Source organism: Condylura cristata, unplaced genomic scaffold (genome assembly GCF_000260355.1).
Source record: "Condylura cristata isolate star-nosed mole 26May11 unplaced genomic scaffold, ConCri1.0 scaffold00017, whole genome shotgun sequence".
In the NCBI taxonomy this organism is placed as follows: domain Eukaryota; kingdom Metazoa; phylum Chordata; class Mammalia; order Eulipotyphla; family Talpidae; genus Condylura; species Condylura cristata.
In genome coordinates this window covers 35735852-35749682 of record NW_004567118.1, presented here as the reverse complement: position 1 = coordinate 35749682, position 13831 = coordinate 35735852, and the positions used below count along the sequence as shown (strand labels likewise).

Sequence of the window (13831 nt, the reverse complement as noted above, 5' to 3'; positions counted from 1 at the left end):
GAATTTGTTGGGAGAAGGAATGCTTGTGATCACAGAGGGTTGGCGCCCACCTATGGAGGAGCCTGGAGAAGATGGCAGCCTTTGACCTATAGACAAGGTTGGGGGCCACCCCTCTCTGAACGCTGCCTGGCCTAGTGGTGGGAGAGGGATTTATCAGCCAGGAAGAGGAGGAGTTGGCGGGAAACTGGTAGAGGGAAAGGTAGAGCATTTCTCAGCCCTGACGGCACATTAAAACCACCCAGTGAGCTTTAAAAAATATGATGCTTGAGCTCCACCCAAGAACAATGAAACCAGAATCCCTGTGGGAAAGGCCCTGGGGAATAGTATTTTTAAAAAGCTTAATGTTATTTGGATCCTGACTTGAACAAACCAGTATGTTTCAGGGAAATTTAATATTGATTCTATACTTGGTTATCAAGGAGCTATTGATACTTTTATTTTTTAGATGCTAAAATATTGTGATTATGTTTCATTGAAGAGTTCTTCTCTTTGAGGGATAGATACTAAAGTATTTCTTGATGGAGTGGTGTCCCATCGGGGGACAGCTTCCAAATAATCCAGTGAACCAACAAGTGAGTGGAGCTGTGGGTGTGGGTGTAGATGAAGCTTGACTGTTGGTGTAGATAACAAAAAGACCACAGGGCCTTGATTGTTGTTGAAGCTGTTTGATGGTCAAAGAAGATCATAGTATAAGTCTTTTTACTTTTTAATGAAACAATACATCTTGAAAATCCTTATATGCAGGAGATTAGGAGGACTCTCAGCAGATAGGGACCAACATGGCACCCAGGTGAGAATAACAGACTAAAAGAATAGGTTTGTGAGGTTAAACAATAGGTGAGGGGCCCAGGGCTTCAGGAAGAGCTGCAGGGGCCACTTGTGGGACTCCTTTGGCAGTGAGAGATGCACAGAGAGGGTGGGGTTCAAGCGCTCTGCTGGCTTCTTCCCAGGCAGAACAACCTCTAGGGACTCAGAGTCCCACGTTTCCACACTAGGCCGATGGGAGGCAGTTGGCTCCCCGAGATCCTGGGGGCATCTCTCTCTGTACCTGCCTGTACTGACTGACTCCACAGCAACCCCCATCTCAGGCACTGCCACCTTCCCCCACAGCTGCCACCTTCCCCCACAGCCCCCACCACCACTTCCCGGTGCTGTCACTGCCCCAGCGACCAGCTCATCTGCCTCTGCCAGCAAACATTAGCCCAGCCGACTTCATCAGAGGTGACAGCAGGCTGAACGCAAGCCCCCAGAAGTGGGGGCGCCCGGGCACCCACCCCTAGCGGCTGCTGACAGAGTGGTCTGATTACCCAGAGATTCGCTGCCAGCTTGATCCCATTTGCATTCCGTTCCTTGAATGAACAGGCTCCAAAGAATCTGCAATTCTCTACAGGTTAGGTTTCCTCCACTTGTTCCTGCACGGACCAACCATCCCCACGCTCTCTGCTGAGAAAAAAATTCCCGCCCTGCGGAGGTGAATGGTTTCTGCACCCGCCAGGTCCCCAGTTGCTGAAGTCACCCCTCACTCGGCCCCCCACCCCACCCCTCAGCCCACCAGCTCTGGAGGTGCTCAGTTTGAGGTCTGATCCGTCTTCTCTGCTCCATTACCTTCCCCTGATGGCCTCTAGGGGCTGAGGAGGAGAGAGGGCTGGAGGGGGGACTATTTAAGAGAGTTTTGGAATCTGTGTCTGCGCATCACCCGCTGCCATGAGTTATTTCAGCACCGATGTTTGTCTCGAGCTGATTATTCCAGCCCGAGAACAGGTGGAGCAGCCTGCGGTGGCTTATTCGTCAGCCAAGGCCATCTGTTCCCAACAAGCTGAGATTTGTAGCTGATTTCTACTGGGGAGCAAGGAGTGGGGGCAGGGAGGGGGGTTGAAGACCACCCCAAGCCACAGGGGATGTACTTGTCCCAGATCTGTGCCCTGCCTGAACCTATGGGCTTCCTGGTCTAAGGCAGATACTGGCTCATTTGCTGAGAAACTCCCTGGCCACTTGACTCTCAAAACAGCAAAAATACTTAGATGGAGCCAGGTTAAGAGAATCACAAACCCATCAGACAGGCACAAAGTCTGGCCAAGGAACCATTTCCACCAATACGGATCTTTTTGAGAGCATATAACCATGACCCGAGTATCCTAAAAGATCATCTTCACTCCTGGCTTTTCTTCATCTTCTACCACCAGTAACTTAATCAACATAAGTGTTCTTGCCAAGCTAGTTACCTGCACGGTTCCAGGCTGCATAGGAAGGCGCTTCTAGTTGCTTCCTCTCCATCCGCTTCTTCTCCCTAAATACCCTGTTCAAGTTCCACTATCCAATCTGTTCCTCTTCCAGCTTCTACTCTCCGTCATGCCAAGAGACGCCTGCTGCTTTAAGAATGGCTTTCCCTGAGCAAGGGATCTAAGCAGTTTCTAAGCAGCTTTGCCACATGGTTTACCCCACAGCTACTATTTCTATATATGAGATGCCAGGAAAGAAGCTACTCTTATCATCACACTAATATGACAGTTTGGGAGACTTCTTTGTATTTAGCACAGACGCACATCTGCAGACTTAAAAAATGTTCTGAAAAACTTTATATGATAGACCCAGATACTTCATCTATAACTCACCTCCCCAAATAAAATTGCTTCTAATTTTTAGAGGTGCCTTCTAATATTTATCTATTGATCTGTTTTTCACATGTGTTTTTGTCATATAAATGTTCCCTTCATGTGAACAGAAGAGAGCTATAAGACTCTCACTTTTTAGTTAGTTCTCTAGGCTTATTTTGTCAGTTTCAGGGAACAGAAGCTCCTTTTCTAGTAGTAAATCTGCCCACTGGGTCAGTGTGTGGCTCATCAGATAGAGCAGCCTCCACAGATGAGCCCCAGGACCCTCACAGCCAGGCTATGGGACCTGTGCTTCGAATGCAGAACCTTAACGGGCCCCTCATTGTGATCACCCTTCTTGCTCCCAGAGGACACTGTTCTGGTGGAGGCCAGAAGCACCTTTCAAGCAAGGGTGACAACCTACAACAGATACAGGATCCCAGGATCAAACAGGAGCCATAAGGCCTATTTGGCTACAGACAATTGACCTGTCTTACAATTTTTAAAAAAAGATTTTAATTTTGTTTTTGCATATGAGAACTAGGGTGTAGGCCAGAGGTGTGTGTGTGAAGGTGGAGAGGGTTGGTGGAGGTGGTGAGAAGCTTCACCAGAGACAGAGTGGGGAGCAGAACAGGCAGATTGGCTGAAATACACTGCTGAGGGGAGCGGCAGGTGAGCCAGGAGAGGTCTCCTGTACCATGTGGTCAGCTCCCTGGCTGGGGACAGACTCAGGCCATTATGCCCCAGGAGAGCCCTTGTGGTGGTAGCACTGAAACTTTACCCCTAGGGAGGCCCCATGTCTTTCACTTATTTAAAAAAATTTTTTTTATTCTTGTGCAGAAGAACTGAAGGTCAGAGGTGCAGGGGGTGAGAGGATTCACCGGAGACAGTTTGGGGAGCAGAACAGGCAGACCTCGCTGAAATACACAGCTGAGGGGAGCGCTGGGGGAGACAGGAGCAGTCTGCTGGACCATGTGGGCCAGCTCCCTGCTGAGAATTGAAATCAGGCCTGGAGCTGATATCACTGAGACTTATCCCCTAAGCCACAGGGAGGCCCCCGGCTGACCTGTCTTTCAAAGACCAAGTGTTTCTGAAGCTATTGGCTGCATCTTCCCTATACCAGGACTTTTTCTTTTAACTCCTTTTTTCTTATTCTTCACTTTTGAATTCCCTAGGGTCCTCTCTTCCACAAATCCATTTGCTTCTTTTCCTAATCTAGTCAGATCACAGATGTAGCACAAAACATATAAAAATTTATTAAAATGTGGAAACTCTTTGACTCTTAAGCCACCTCAAATATAATTTGCCTGGATGGTGTCAAAACTTAATATCCTTTTTGAGGATTTTTTTGGGTAAAACTGTCATAACCGACTTTTGATATCTAAAGCAAATTCTGTCTGCACATCTAAGTATTCCACTGGGAGATTTATGTCACTGACTTCAATCGTAAAGCACACATGCTTTTTGGAATCTTCCTTATGTATATGACCTATCCACCAGGGTTTATACTACAGAAAGCACAATTTTTCTGTAAATTTCTTCCTAAAAAAATCTAGTATCCTTGTTAACTCCAAAATGGCGATTGCTCTGGAAATCATTCCTCACAGATCAAATCTCAGAGTGTGGTCTGGATTGTTCCGTTGTACTGTAATGAAATTAGACTGGGGTGAATATAGCTTAAAATATGTATTCTGGGCCACGTGGAAGTGTTATTCATATTGTTGGCACAATGTGCATGAAGCACAAATGTGGTAATATATGGGGGAGGCTCTGAAAATTGGAACGAGGAACACAAATGTAAGATAGACATTTCCCACTCGAATTGCCAAGAAAAAAAGGTGTTTCCTCCCAAAGTTCAGGCCTTGGTGAGTAGCAGGCACATAACAACGTGAGATGAGGATCCTGACAGCGAACCTCCGCCTTCCCAGCGCTCCCTTCATCCTCTGACAGTGTTGGAATAACTGGGAGTGGAGACACCTGATTCCACCTTGCTGGAAGCAAGCTGAGAAACCTCTAGACTCTGTGCTTCAGTTTCCCTTTGGGGACAGCACTGCACACAGTTGTGATAAAGGTTAAATTAAATATTGGCGAAGGCCCTCCAGGGTGGCGCCAGTGCAGCCCCTCTGGTCCATACCCCAGTTCTGTATGCATAATTTTTTTTTTTTTTTAAGAAATTGTGCAGACAAGCAGTAAGCACCACAGACATCACAGGTACTCAACAAATGAGAACAATCACCAGCTTTTTCATTCTCATCATTTTACTGGTTACTCCCGACTGGCCGTGGTGGCACAGTGTGTTAAAGTGCAACAGTGTGGGCCTGTCCCAGCCACTGCAGCATGAGTTTGATCCCCAGCCAGGGAAGTGACCTGCATGATCCACATGGCCTGGCAGACTTCTCCTGGCCTGCCTGCTGCTCCCCTCACAGTGTGTTTTGGTGAATCTGCCTGTTCTGCTCCCCATTCTGTCTCTGGTGGGTCCTCTCACCCCCACGCTTCTGGCCTGTGCCCCAGTTCTTGTGTGTATAATGAATTGATCTTTTTTTTTTTTTAAAGATTGATTTATTTATTCATATGGAACTGGCGTACAGGCCAGAGATGCAGAGGGTGAGAGGATTCACCAGAGACAGAGTGGGGAGCAGAATAGGCAGATCTACGAAGTACACTGCCGAGGGGAGCAGCGGGCGGGTCAGGAGAGGTCTGCCACGCCATGTGGTCACCTCAGGGGCAGGTGGGGGTCAAACTCATGCGGAAGTGGCTTAAGCTTCTTAGTGCTGTGCTTCAACTCGCTGCAGCACCAGGGAGGGCCCAGATGAACTGATCTTTAAAGAAGAAAAAAGCAGTGTTCATGGGTTGGGTTCTGACAACTGCTCAAGAATCCCTCCTTTTTTTTTTTTTTTTAAGATTTATTTATTTAAGCTTACAACCGGGGTACAGGCCAGAGGAGTGGTGGGTGAGAGGACTCACCAGAGATAGAGTGGGGAGCAGAACAGGCAGATCTACTGAAATACACTGCTGAGGGGAGCAGCAGGTGGGTCAGGAGAGGTCTGCTGCACCATGTGGGTCAGCTCCCTGGTTGGGGATGGAACTCATGCTGCAGTGGCTTCTGAGAGCTTTATAGTGCAGGTGCTTTAACCTGTTGCTGCGAGGGAGGGCCTCCCTGTGTCTTTTTAAGATGTGGCTTCTGGAAAGTGCAAGATGAGTCCAGGCAGGGGTGAAGCCAGAGGCATGGTGCACCTGAGGCTAAGGTCATACAAATAAAATATGAATATGCTGATTTCCTCGATTTCCCAGGGAAGGAGAGGGTGCCTGACTGGACTTGCAGAGCTAGGGAGGAAACCAGAGAGGAGAGGAAAGAGGACTCCTAGAATGACTGGACCAAATCCACCAGGTAGACCTCAAGTGTGTTGTCCCCGCATCCGATCTCAAAGCCCCACTACAATTGCCCCGCTGTCTGTTTGGTTCCACACCAAAGGTGATAAAGGGGTGGAGAGGGAGGTGAGGGGCACCCTCCAGATTTAGGAGCCAAAAGGGTCTTGGCAGCAATGTCATGTTTTATAGACTGGAAACAGGTCCGAGAGGCTAAGTCCCTTCTGCTGGTGGTAGAAGAAGCCCTCCTTTGGCAGATTTAAGGCAGCATTTTCTCGCAGTGATGATAAAGCGGCCCCTTACTCATTAGCCAAGGAAGGCGGTGGGCTCAGCCACATCCCTCCCACTTCTGAGGCCTTTTGGGAATCCATCTCCCTCCAGTCCCACAGCAACCTGCTTGGAGGACAGGAGTGAGCGATTGACTTTGAGAAGTCCCACTACTCAGGGAGGAGATTCTTTGCCTGAGCCTCCCGGGCTCTTCGCTGGGGGTGAGGACAGCAGACGGTCTGGTTCCAGGGCCCTGGGGGAGAAGCAGCAGTCATGGCATCTCTTGCAACACGCTCCCTGCCAAATTGATTCAAATTGGCTTGGATATGAACATATGATTAAAGGAGCGGCGCGATTCATTTATCAGGAGAGATTGAAGAGCGGCATCTGCGCAGCCTAGCTGGGGGACAATTAAGGAGCAAATCGCTAAGTGTCTGTGCCACCAGGCATGGGGGTGGGGCACAGGAGGAAGGACAAGTGTGATCATCTGCCAAGAGGACACAAGGACAAACGGAGGCAGTTTGGGAGCCGCTGCATGCCGCTGTGGTCTCTGGGCACACACTGGGTACCACGGGGAACCCCATAGGGGTTTGGTCCCCACTGCGACTCTGTCTCAGAAGTCAGAAAAATTCTGAGGGTCTGAGATTAGAGGGGAGGATCTAGGAGGACAGCTTTGAGGTTGGTTGGCACAAGGACAGATTTTGTTGTCTGCTTTGTGGGAGTCACCTACATCGTAGGGAACAGACCTGCCACTATGAGTGTACAGTGAGGGCAAGTTTACAGAGCTTTGAAGGCAACTGAAAATGAAGAGGGGCTTTGATGGCCCTGTAAATCACCCGAGTCTCCTGGGGGCAGGGAACTGTCTCCTTTTAGCTTGCAGCCCAGCACTCACCAAAGGGCTGCTCTGCAGCTTGGAGAAGTGTTGGTCACGTGAGGCCATGCGTGGCTTTCCCAGACTAGCCACTCTCTTTCTCTGCCTCAGGGCCTTTGCTTAAACTTTCTTCCCAGCTTGTCTGTCCCAGCAATATTCACAGATCGAAGCCTTACTTAAGCCCAAGCTCAAAAATATCAGCTCCTGTTAAGACTTCCCAGTCCACACCATCGGCACGCTCTACTGTATCGCTCCATGATACACCCAAAGCAGTAACTGCTGTCTTGGGCAATTATTTCCACATGACACCCTAGCCTTAGTTCACCAGCTGCTGGAGGACAAACACTAATTTATTTCTCCCTACTCACCCAGAAGTGTGTGTATATTAGTGGGTGCTGTAATATTCTGTAAGTCGAGCCCCTCCACTAGAATAAATGCTTTATGAAGAAGGGGAACTCACTCATCCTCAGCACCCAGAATGGCACGTAGCCCACAGCAGGCAGTTAGGATATATCTGACTGTTGAATGAAGAAGTGTTTTCTGACTTGAACAAAGCCCTCTGTGAATACCCTGTGCCAGGTCACTGGAAGGTGATGCTGGACTTTCTAGCTGGCCAGCAGTCTGAAGTGGAGTGGGTGAACAGCTACGAACTCATCTGCAGGTCACAGGCACTTTGTCATACTAGTTCCTGAAAGAAACAAAAATACACCAAGGTATTTGAAAGTAGGCTTAAAAGATGTGATGGAACTAACCACGAGGAAGCAGCAGTTAAAAACACTTCACTTTTACTATCATCTCTGTCAACCTTGGGGAAACTTGGAGAGAGGCAGTCCCAGTGGAGATGGGTCCATTTTACACTTTTCCCCTCTTTCCTTTTCTGGATTGTTTCTGGGTGGCTAATATCACCAGAGCTTAGGCTGAACTGATACCCTTTACAGCTTGCCTGTCCAAACCAGGAAAGCCTGATGGTCCAAACCAGGAAAGCCTGACCTCTGGACGCTGATGGCTGGATGGGCCAGCTATACTTTATTCTGCAGGGATTGTCACTGGTTATGTTACAGAAGGTAGAGGAGGGGTCATTTGTTTCTTGCCCTTCCACACAAATGGCCTCTTGGCTGTCAATGAGAGGACGAAGTGTAAAGTGGGGCATGAAGGCAGGGCCTGAGAAGGGTAGAGATGTGTTGAATTTTGATGAAAAAGTTATTTTTGAGGTAACTGAAATTATGTTCACAACAAAACGAAACAACCTAACAAGGGCTTGCATGCCTAAAAGCAAGCCAGGGAAGATCAGATCTTTGTAATGGTGGATTTAACAAGCAGCGGTATCTCAGCATTCCCTGGTGGAAGCCAGGAGGGGGTGAACCCTGGACAGCTCTGCCAACCTGAACCACAACCCACAGGCTTTTATGACAAAAGGTGGGGGTGGTGTCTCCCCAACTAAGCCTCTCCCACTGTCTCTGCCTTGCCCCGAATGACATGCCAAGGCTCTTTCAGAGCTAGGTTAGTGACCAGGGCAGCGCCCCCAAGTTCCCATCAGCCTCTGCTCCCCATCACCACCCTGGCGATTCACCTGAGCCTGAAGGAACAGGCAGGAACATTGGCAGAGCCAGGAGGAAAAGGACATTTATTTCCATACATCAGGTAAACAGGGACGAGAGAGCACAGCCCAGTGAGTACAAACCAATTGCAGGAAAGAAGGGGGGCAGCAGTTGGGAGCGGCACCAGGCTGCCCTTGGGCCCCCAAGTTGGGTAGTATTGGCAGGATGACCTTTAGGTGGGGGCTGGGACTGTCAGGCCACATGTTGTGGTGTCTGGGATAAGTGCACGGGGCGGAAGAGTTGGAAGAAAAATGACACAGACGCAGGACATCAGGCGAGGACTCACGTCTAATACGCATTAGCACTTGACCGAAACGTCCATCTTCAAGTTTTCTGATCACGAGCCCTCTACCCAAGGCCTTCCTTTCCTCTCAAGTTGAGCTGATGAGAGGGGAGGAGGCAGTGCGGGGATGAGCCCTGAATCGATGCAGGTGGAGTGGGTTTACTCTTCAATAGGTCATTGCACTCAACACACTGAGGAGACCAAGGGGCAGGGCTGGAAGTCCCGGGGAGTTCGTGTGCACCCTATCTGTGGAGGCATCCTCAACCCAGAAGCACCTGAGAGCCCCCCCCCCCATCATGTTGATCCTTAAGACCCTGCACCCAGCTCTGCTTACCAGCCTCTCCAGCTGCTCAGGATGGCTCTCTGGAGAGTGAAGATGGAGCTGAGATCCCCCTAGTCGTTGTCGGGGCCCCAGCTGCCACTGCAGCCCCCTTACACTCTCAGGGATGCAGCTATGATGAAGACGTTGGGTATTTAAGTTAAAAAGTAAAAAGACAGCAGGCACTGAGAAGAGAAAGCCCTCACCCAAAGCCAGGGGGAAGGAATTGCTGTTCCCATCCTCAACTCCTTCTCCCCATGGACCCAGCAACCTAGAATGTTCAGTAGGCTATCTGTCCATTGTCCCTGAGCAGGGGGCCGAGATGGAGGTCACCTTGCTGGCTCCATGCAGTGCCAAGCCACCTGCTGCTGCCCACAGTGGCCCCATGCAGAGGCCAAGAGTGTGGCATTTTGGAGGCAGAAGGAGCAAAAAAAAGTTCTTTTTTCAGAAGCTCCTCTTCCCCCCACCTCTTCCATGCAGACACCAGACACCCACAGCCCGGAAAGTCCTGCTGGAAGAGGGTCGGGTGTTTCCCACGCAGGTCAGCAAGTCCAGTGGGGGACACCTGTGCCCCGCCATTTCCTGGGAGAGGCGTGTGGCAGCAGTAGGCCATGGGGTGGAAGGGATGTGAGCCACTCCTCTGGGCTAGGCGTTAGTCTCAGTCAGCTTGGCCTCTGTGTCGCTGTCACTCAGATAGTTGTGGGAGTATCGGGTCTTAGAGGTGCCATCAAGAGGGTCGTGCTCATCATCTGACCGGTCGGGGGCGGGGGACTTCCAGTAGCTGGTGGGGCTGCAGGAAGAGAGGAATGTCATCATGGAGGAGTAACACCCCTAACCATCAGCATTAAAAGCCTTCAGTCTTGGAGAGGCCCACCAAGCCGTCATGGTATTCCTCTGAAACTGAGAAACATGGTCCCTGGCTTCCCCCAGAAGCTACTCAGAGAAGTAAGACAAAGGAGCACATTGTTTTGATCCTGAAAACTCTGCTGCAAGTTGCTGGGCCCTTTCCCTGAGAAACTTTGGCTAGTTCTTGGGTTGAATTCTGCATTTTTGACTCCCTCTCAAAAAGATTCTGATGCTTCGGCCCTCCCTGGTGGCGCAGCGGGTTAAAGCACTGCACTAAGAAGCTTAAGCCACTTCAGCATGAGTTTGATTCCCGCCTGCCCCGGAGGTGACCACATGGTGTGGCAGACCTCTCCTGACCCGCCCGCTGCTCCCCTCAGCAGTGTACTTGGTCCATATGCCTGTTCTGCTCCCCACTCTGTCCCTGGTGAATCCTTTCACTCTCTGCATCTCTGGCCTGTACCCCAGTTTTTTATGAATAAATCTTAAAAAAAAGAAAAAAAAAGATTCTGATGCAGGCAGTGCATAGACCAGACTGACTTCGAGGCTTGGAGGTCTACTGATGACCTGCCTACTTTTCTAAAGTGAAGTTTTTCCTAAAAAGATTCCTTCTAAGGGGGAACTTTCTCCCTCATGGATACTCTCGGATCTTAACCCTTTCTTCCTAATCAAAATGTTCTCAGGTCTGTGAGAACTTCTGCCCTTGACCTTGACATCATCTGCTTACCACAAAGGATGGAGGCTCTGGAAGTAGGAGAGGCAAGAACTGCCTCAGGGAGGTACAGCTGTCCCTTCCTTGGCACAGTAACCCAACCTGTGAGGTTCTCCTTGACCCACTGGGAGCCTCCAGCTAGCGCCGCCGCCCCCCCCAAACCTCCCAAATGTGGAAGAGTATTGTCTCCCGGATGGAATGGGCTCAACGCATCAAGGAAGGATGGGATCTCACCCTCCAGTGTGTCACCACTTTTCTCTTTGCCAAAAGCCTCGAGCCCATCCTCCCTGCTTCTACTACCTCTGCTGCTTCTGTTGGCTCAACATGGAGAAAACACAGCTCAGGGTGACTCCTCTCTCATTAGTGCCCGGCATGCAGTGGGCCCCGCCACTGTTCCCAAAGACGTAGTCCAGCTTCCAAAACCTAAGAACCTCCTCTGGAGAAAACAGGAATTCTGGGGCCCTTTGTTTACTAGTCCTTGCAAAGTTCTTCTAGTCTCAAACCAAAAAAGGAGGAAATGACGGATCCAGAAAGAACCACACTCTTAGTTTTCCCAAGTGTGTGTCAGTGAGAAGGCACAGAGGATCGTCATGGAGCACTCCATGCGGGAGAGGCTTTGCTGGGCGGTGGCTCTCTAAGCATCATCACAAAGACGCTGGATCAAAGAGAAGGAGCATCTTCCCAAGGTCATGCAGCCAGATGTAAACTTGAACCTGGGACTCTTGGACCCTAAAGCCTTTGGATGACTTCACCTTGCCACTAGATTGGGTGATGCGAGGAGAAAATGGCGGAGAAAACAAGAGGGAACCTGGATTCCCCGCTGGCTGGGTGAGTGCCCAGGGGATGGATAAAGATAGGTCTCTCTCTCCCTGGGGAGAAGGAAGAGCCTGATAGAATGCATGTTCAATTATGCAAAATGGTTCAGGAATGGGGCAGTCTGGTTAATAGTTATCGTATTTCTCATGAATGAATTACCATTTTTAAAGGAATCAGAATAGCACAAAACACATTTAATACAAACTAGACTGAACATAAATGAGTCTTACTTTGATGGGCCAAAGGCACTTAAGGACTCTGGGGTGTCTCAGGGACAAAATTATAAAGCTCAACGAGGACTGTGCAACATCGAAAAAATTGGGGTTATTTTAGCTTTTTGGATTGTTTGAATTCTAAATTAGTGGGAGCCTGATTTTATTTTCATTTTTCAGATAGAATTCCTGGGCACCCGGTGCTCCAGTTTGCTGTTGGGCAAAGGATGGACTAGCTTTGTGAAAAGATAGTGGGGCTATTTTGTGGGTAGAGGGGAGAAAGGCAGATGCCAGCTGGGACCCAGTGCAAATGGGGTGCGGGGGTGCTGGTCCCGGGCTCCTTCCCATTCTCAAACCTGTTCTCAGCGTGGCGCACAGTCCCTATTCCAACAGTCCTGAGTGTCAGCAGACACCGGGATAAATGACAACTGGGTTTCAACCCTGTTCCACCCGGAGGCAGGACGCAGTGGGCAGGTAGTGGGGAGGCGGTAAACTCCCTGCCTCTCCCCGCTGGCTCCACAAGCCCCTTGGGTGTGCTCTAGTCTGCCCAGTTTGGGGTTTTGCTGCAGCAGGCTGTCAGGAGCCAACAGCAGGCAGCTATCCCTTCCCCCCAGGTCAAGAGTCAGGGTCAGCAATTTGAACATTTGTTCAAATTGTTTGAAAAGCTTCCCTCCCCACCAGCTAGAGTCTCCCGCTGCACGCTGTCACAAACAATTTGGCACACAAGCTAATTCTCTCCGGGCGAGCCCAGGTGGCAGCCTCCTCCCGGTGCCTTTGCTGTGGATGCGTTCGTGTTCCGAATTCTCACTGGGCGTCTTCGCCAGATGGGAAGTTAAGCCGCCACTCCACCCCTGCCCCTATTCTTGGTGCTTTTTCCGGCCAAAGTTGGTTCGATGCTGAGTCCAACTGGGTCCCCCCGCCCCGGCCCTTCTCTGCTCTCCGGTGCTGCATCGGTAGGCCAGCTTCTGGCTCAGTGCCCATTGTGCCTGCCTGCAGTAGATCCAATCCTCCTTGGCAGCCGCGGTGTGTAGTTTCAGGGAGCTCCTGTTTTCCTGGTGACCAGAGGAACCGTGCTGGTGGAAGACCCAGGCTTCAAGTGTTTTTGTTCTCACTGGGTGTGGTGTGAAGAGTGACGGTGCAAAGGCCACTGGGGTCTGAATTGCAGGGGCTGCTTGTCAGTGTGGGAAGGCCTGACGGGGCCCTATCACCTGCTTCATGTAGGGGTGCAGTGCTCAGAAGGGCCTGGCCCTTTCTGCTTTCCACAGCCCCACCCTCCAATTTGGTTCATCTACTGACTCCCCGCTGGGGGCAGGGCACTGGACTGGGCCGCTGAGGGGAGAATGAGGTGGTGGATGGAATCGATATTGTGACTCCTGTCTTCTCCTGACCACAGCTCCCTAATGTAATTGAGGTTGCCCGCTCTTGCCAGAGCAACCTACAGCCATCTGCCACGCTGTGGAGAAGCAACAGAGCAGTGCTGTGCCCACAAGCTTGGTTGCAGAGCAGCTGAGGGCCTGAAGAATCTGAATTGGCTACAGGGCTGGCTGGGATTCAAGGGCTCCCCTCCTCCACCCTCTCATCCCCACTCCCCATCTCCAAATGGCTGCAGGTGACATTCACTTCCACTTGCTCCATTCCTGGAAACAGAACGCGTCCCTCTTGGTCTAACCCAGCGCAAGTCACTGTACTTGTCCAGTGGCTCTGCTCGCAAGCAGCCACAGCATGCGGCAGGTGTGTTAGTTCATGCATGAAGGAAACAAGGCCTGGCCGGGGGGGGGGTGAGTTGGGGGGGGCGGCTGCGGTCTAGTCCTGCCTCCTGGGAAGCAGCATGCTTGCCCTTGGGGGGGCGGGGGGGCACCATGCTGAAAACAGCTTCACACAGCCAGGGTGATCCAAATGTCACCACCCACCAGGGACACTGGCAACAATGGGATTCTGGTGAGTCAGTCTTTG

At 50.6% G+C, this 13831-nt stretch overlaps 1 protein-coding gene across 15 annotated transcripts in view; it reads right to left on the bottom strand.

The window, feature by feature from the left end:
- Nucleotides 1-8693: 8693 nt before the first annotated feature.
- The window catches only part of MYO18A (myosin XVIIIA), an 83486-nt gene continuing 78348 nt past the window's right edge, over nt 8694-13831 (bottom strand). For 10 of the 15 annotated variants that reach the window (XM_012726230.1, XM_012726234.1, XM_012726231.1 and 7 more), the window contains one exon: nt 9941-10085. In XM_012726230.1, the coding sequence (XP_012581684.1) occupies nt 9941-10085 (145 nt within the window). Of the gene's footprint in view, nt 10086-13831 lie in introns of all 15 variants that reach the window. The other 5 variants (XM_012726228.1, XM_012726233.1, XM_012726241.1 and 2 more) reach the window with 2 other exon arrangements.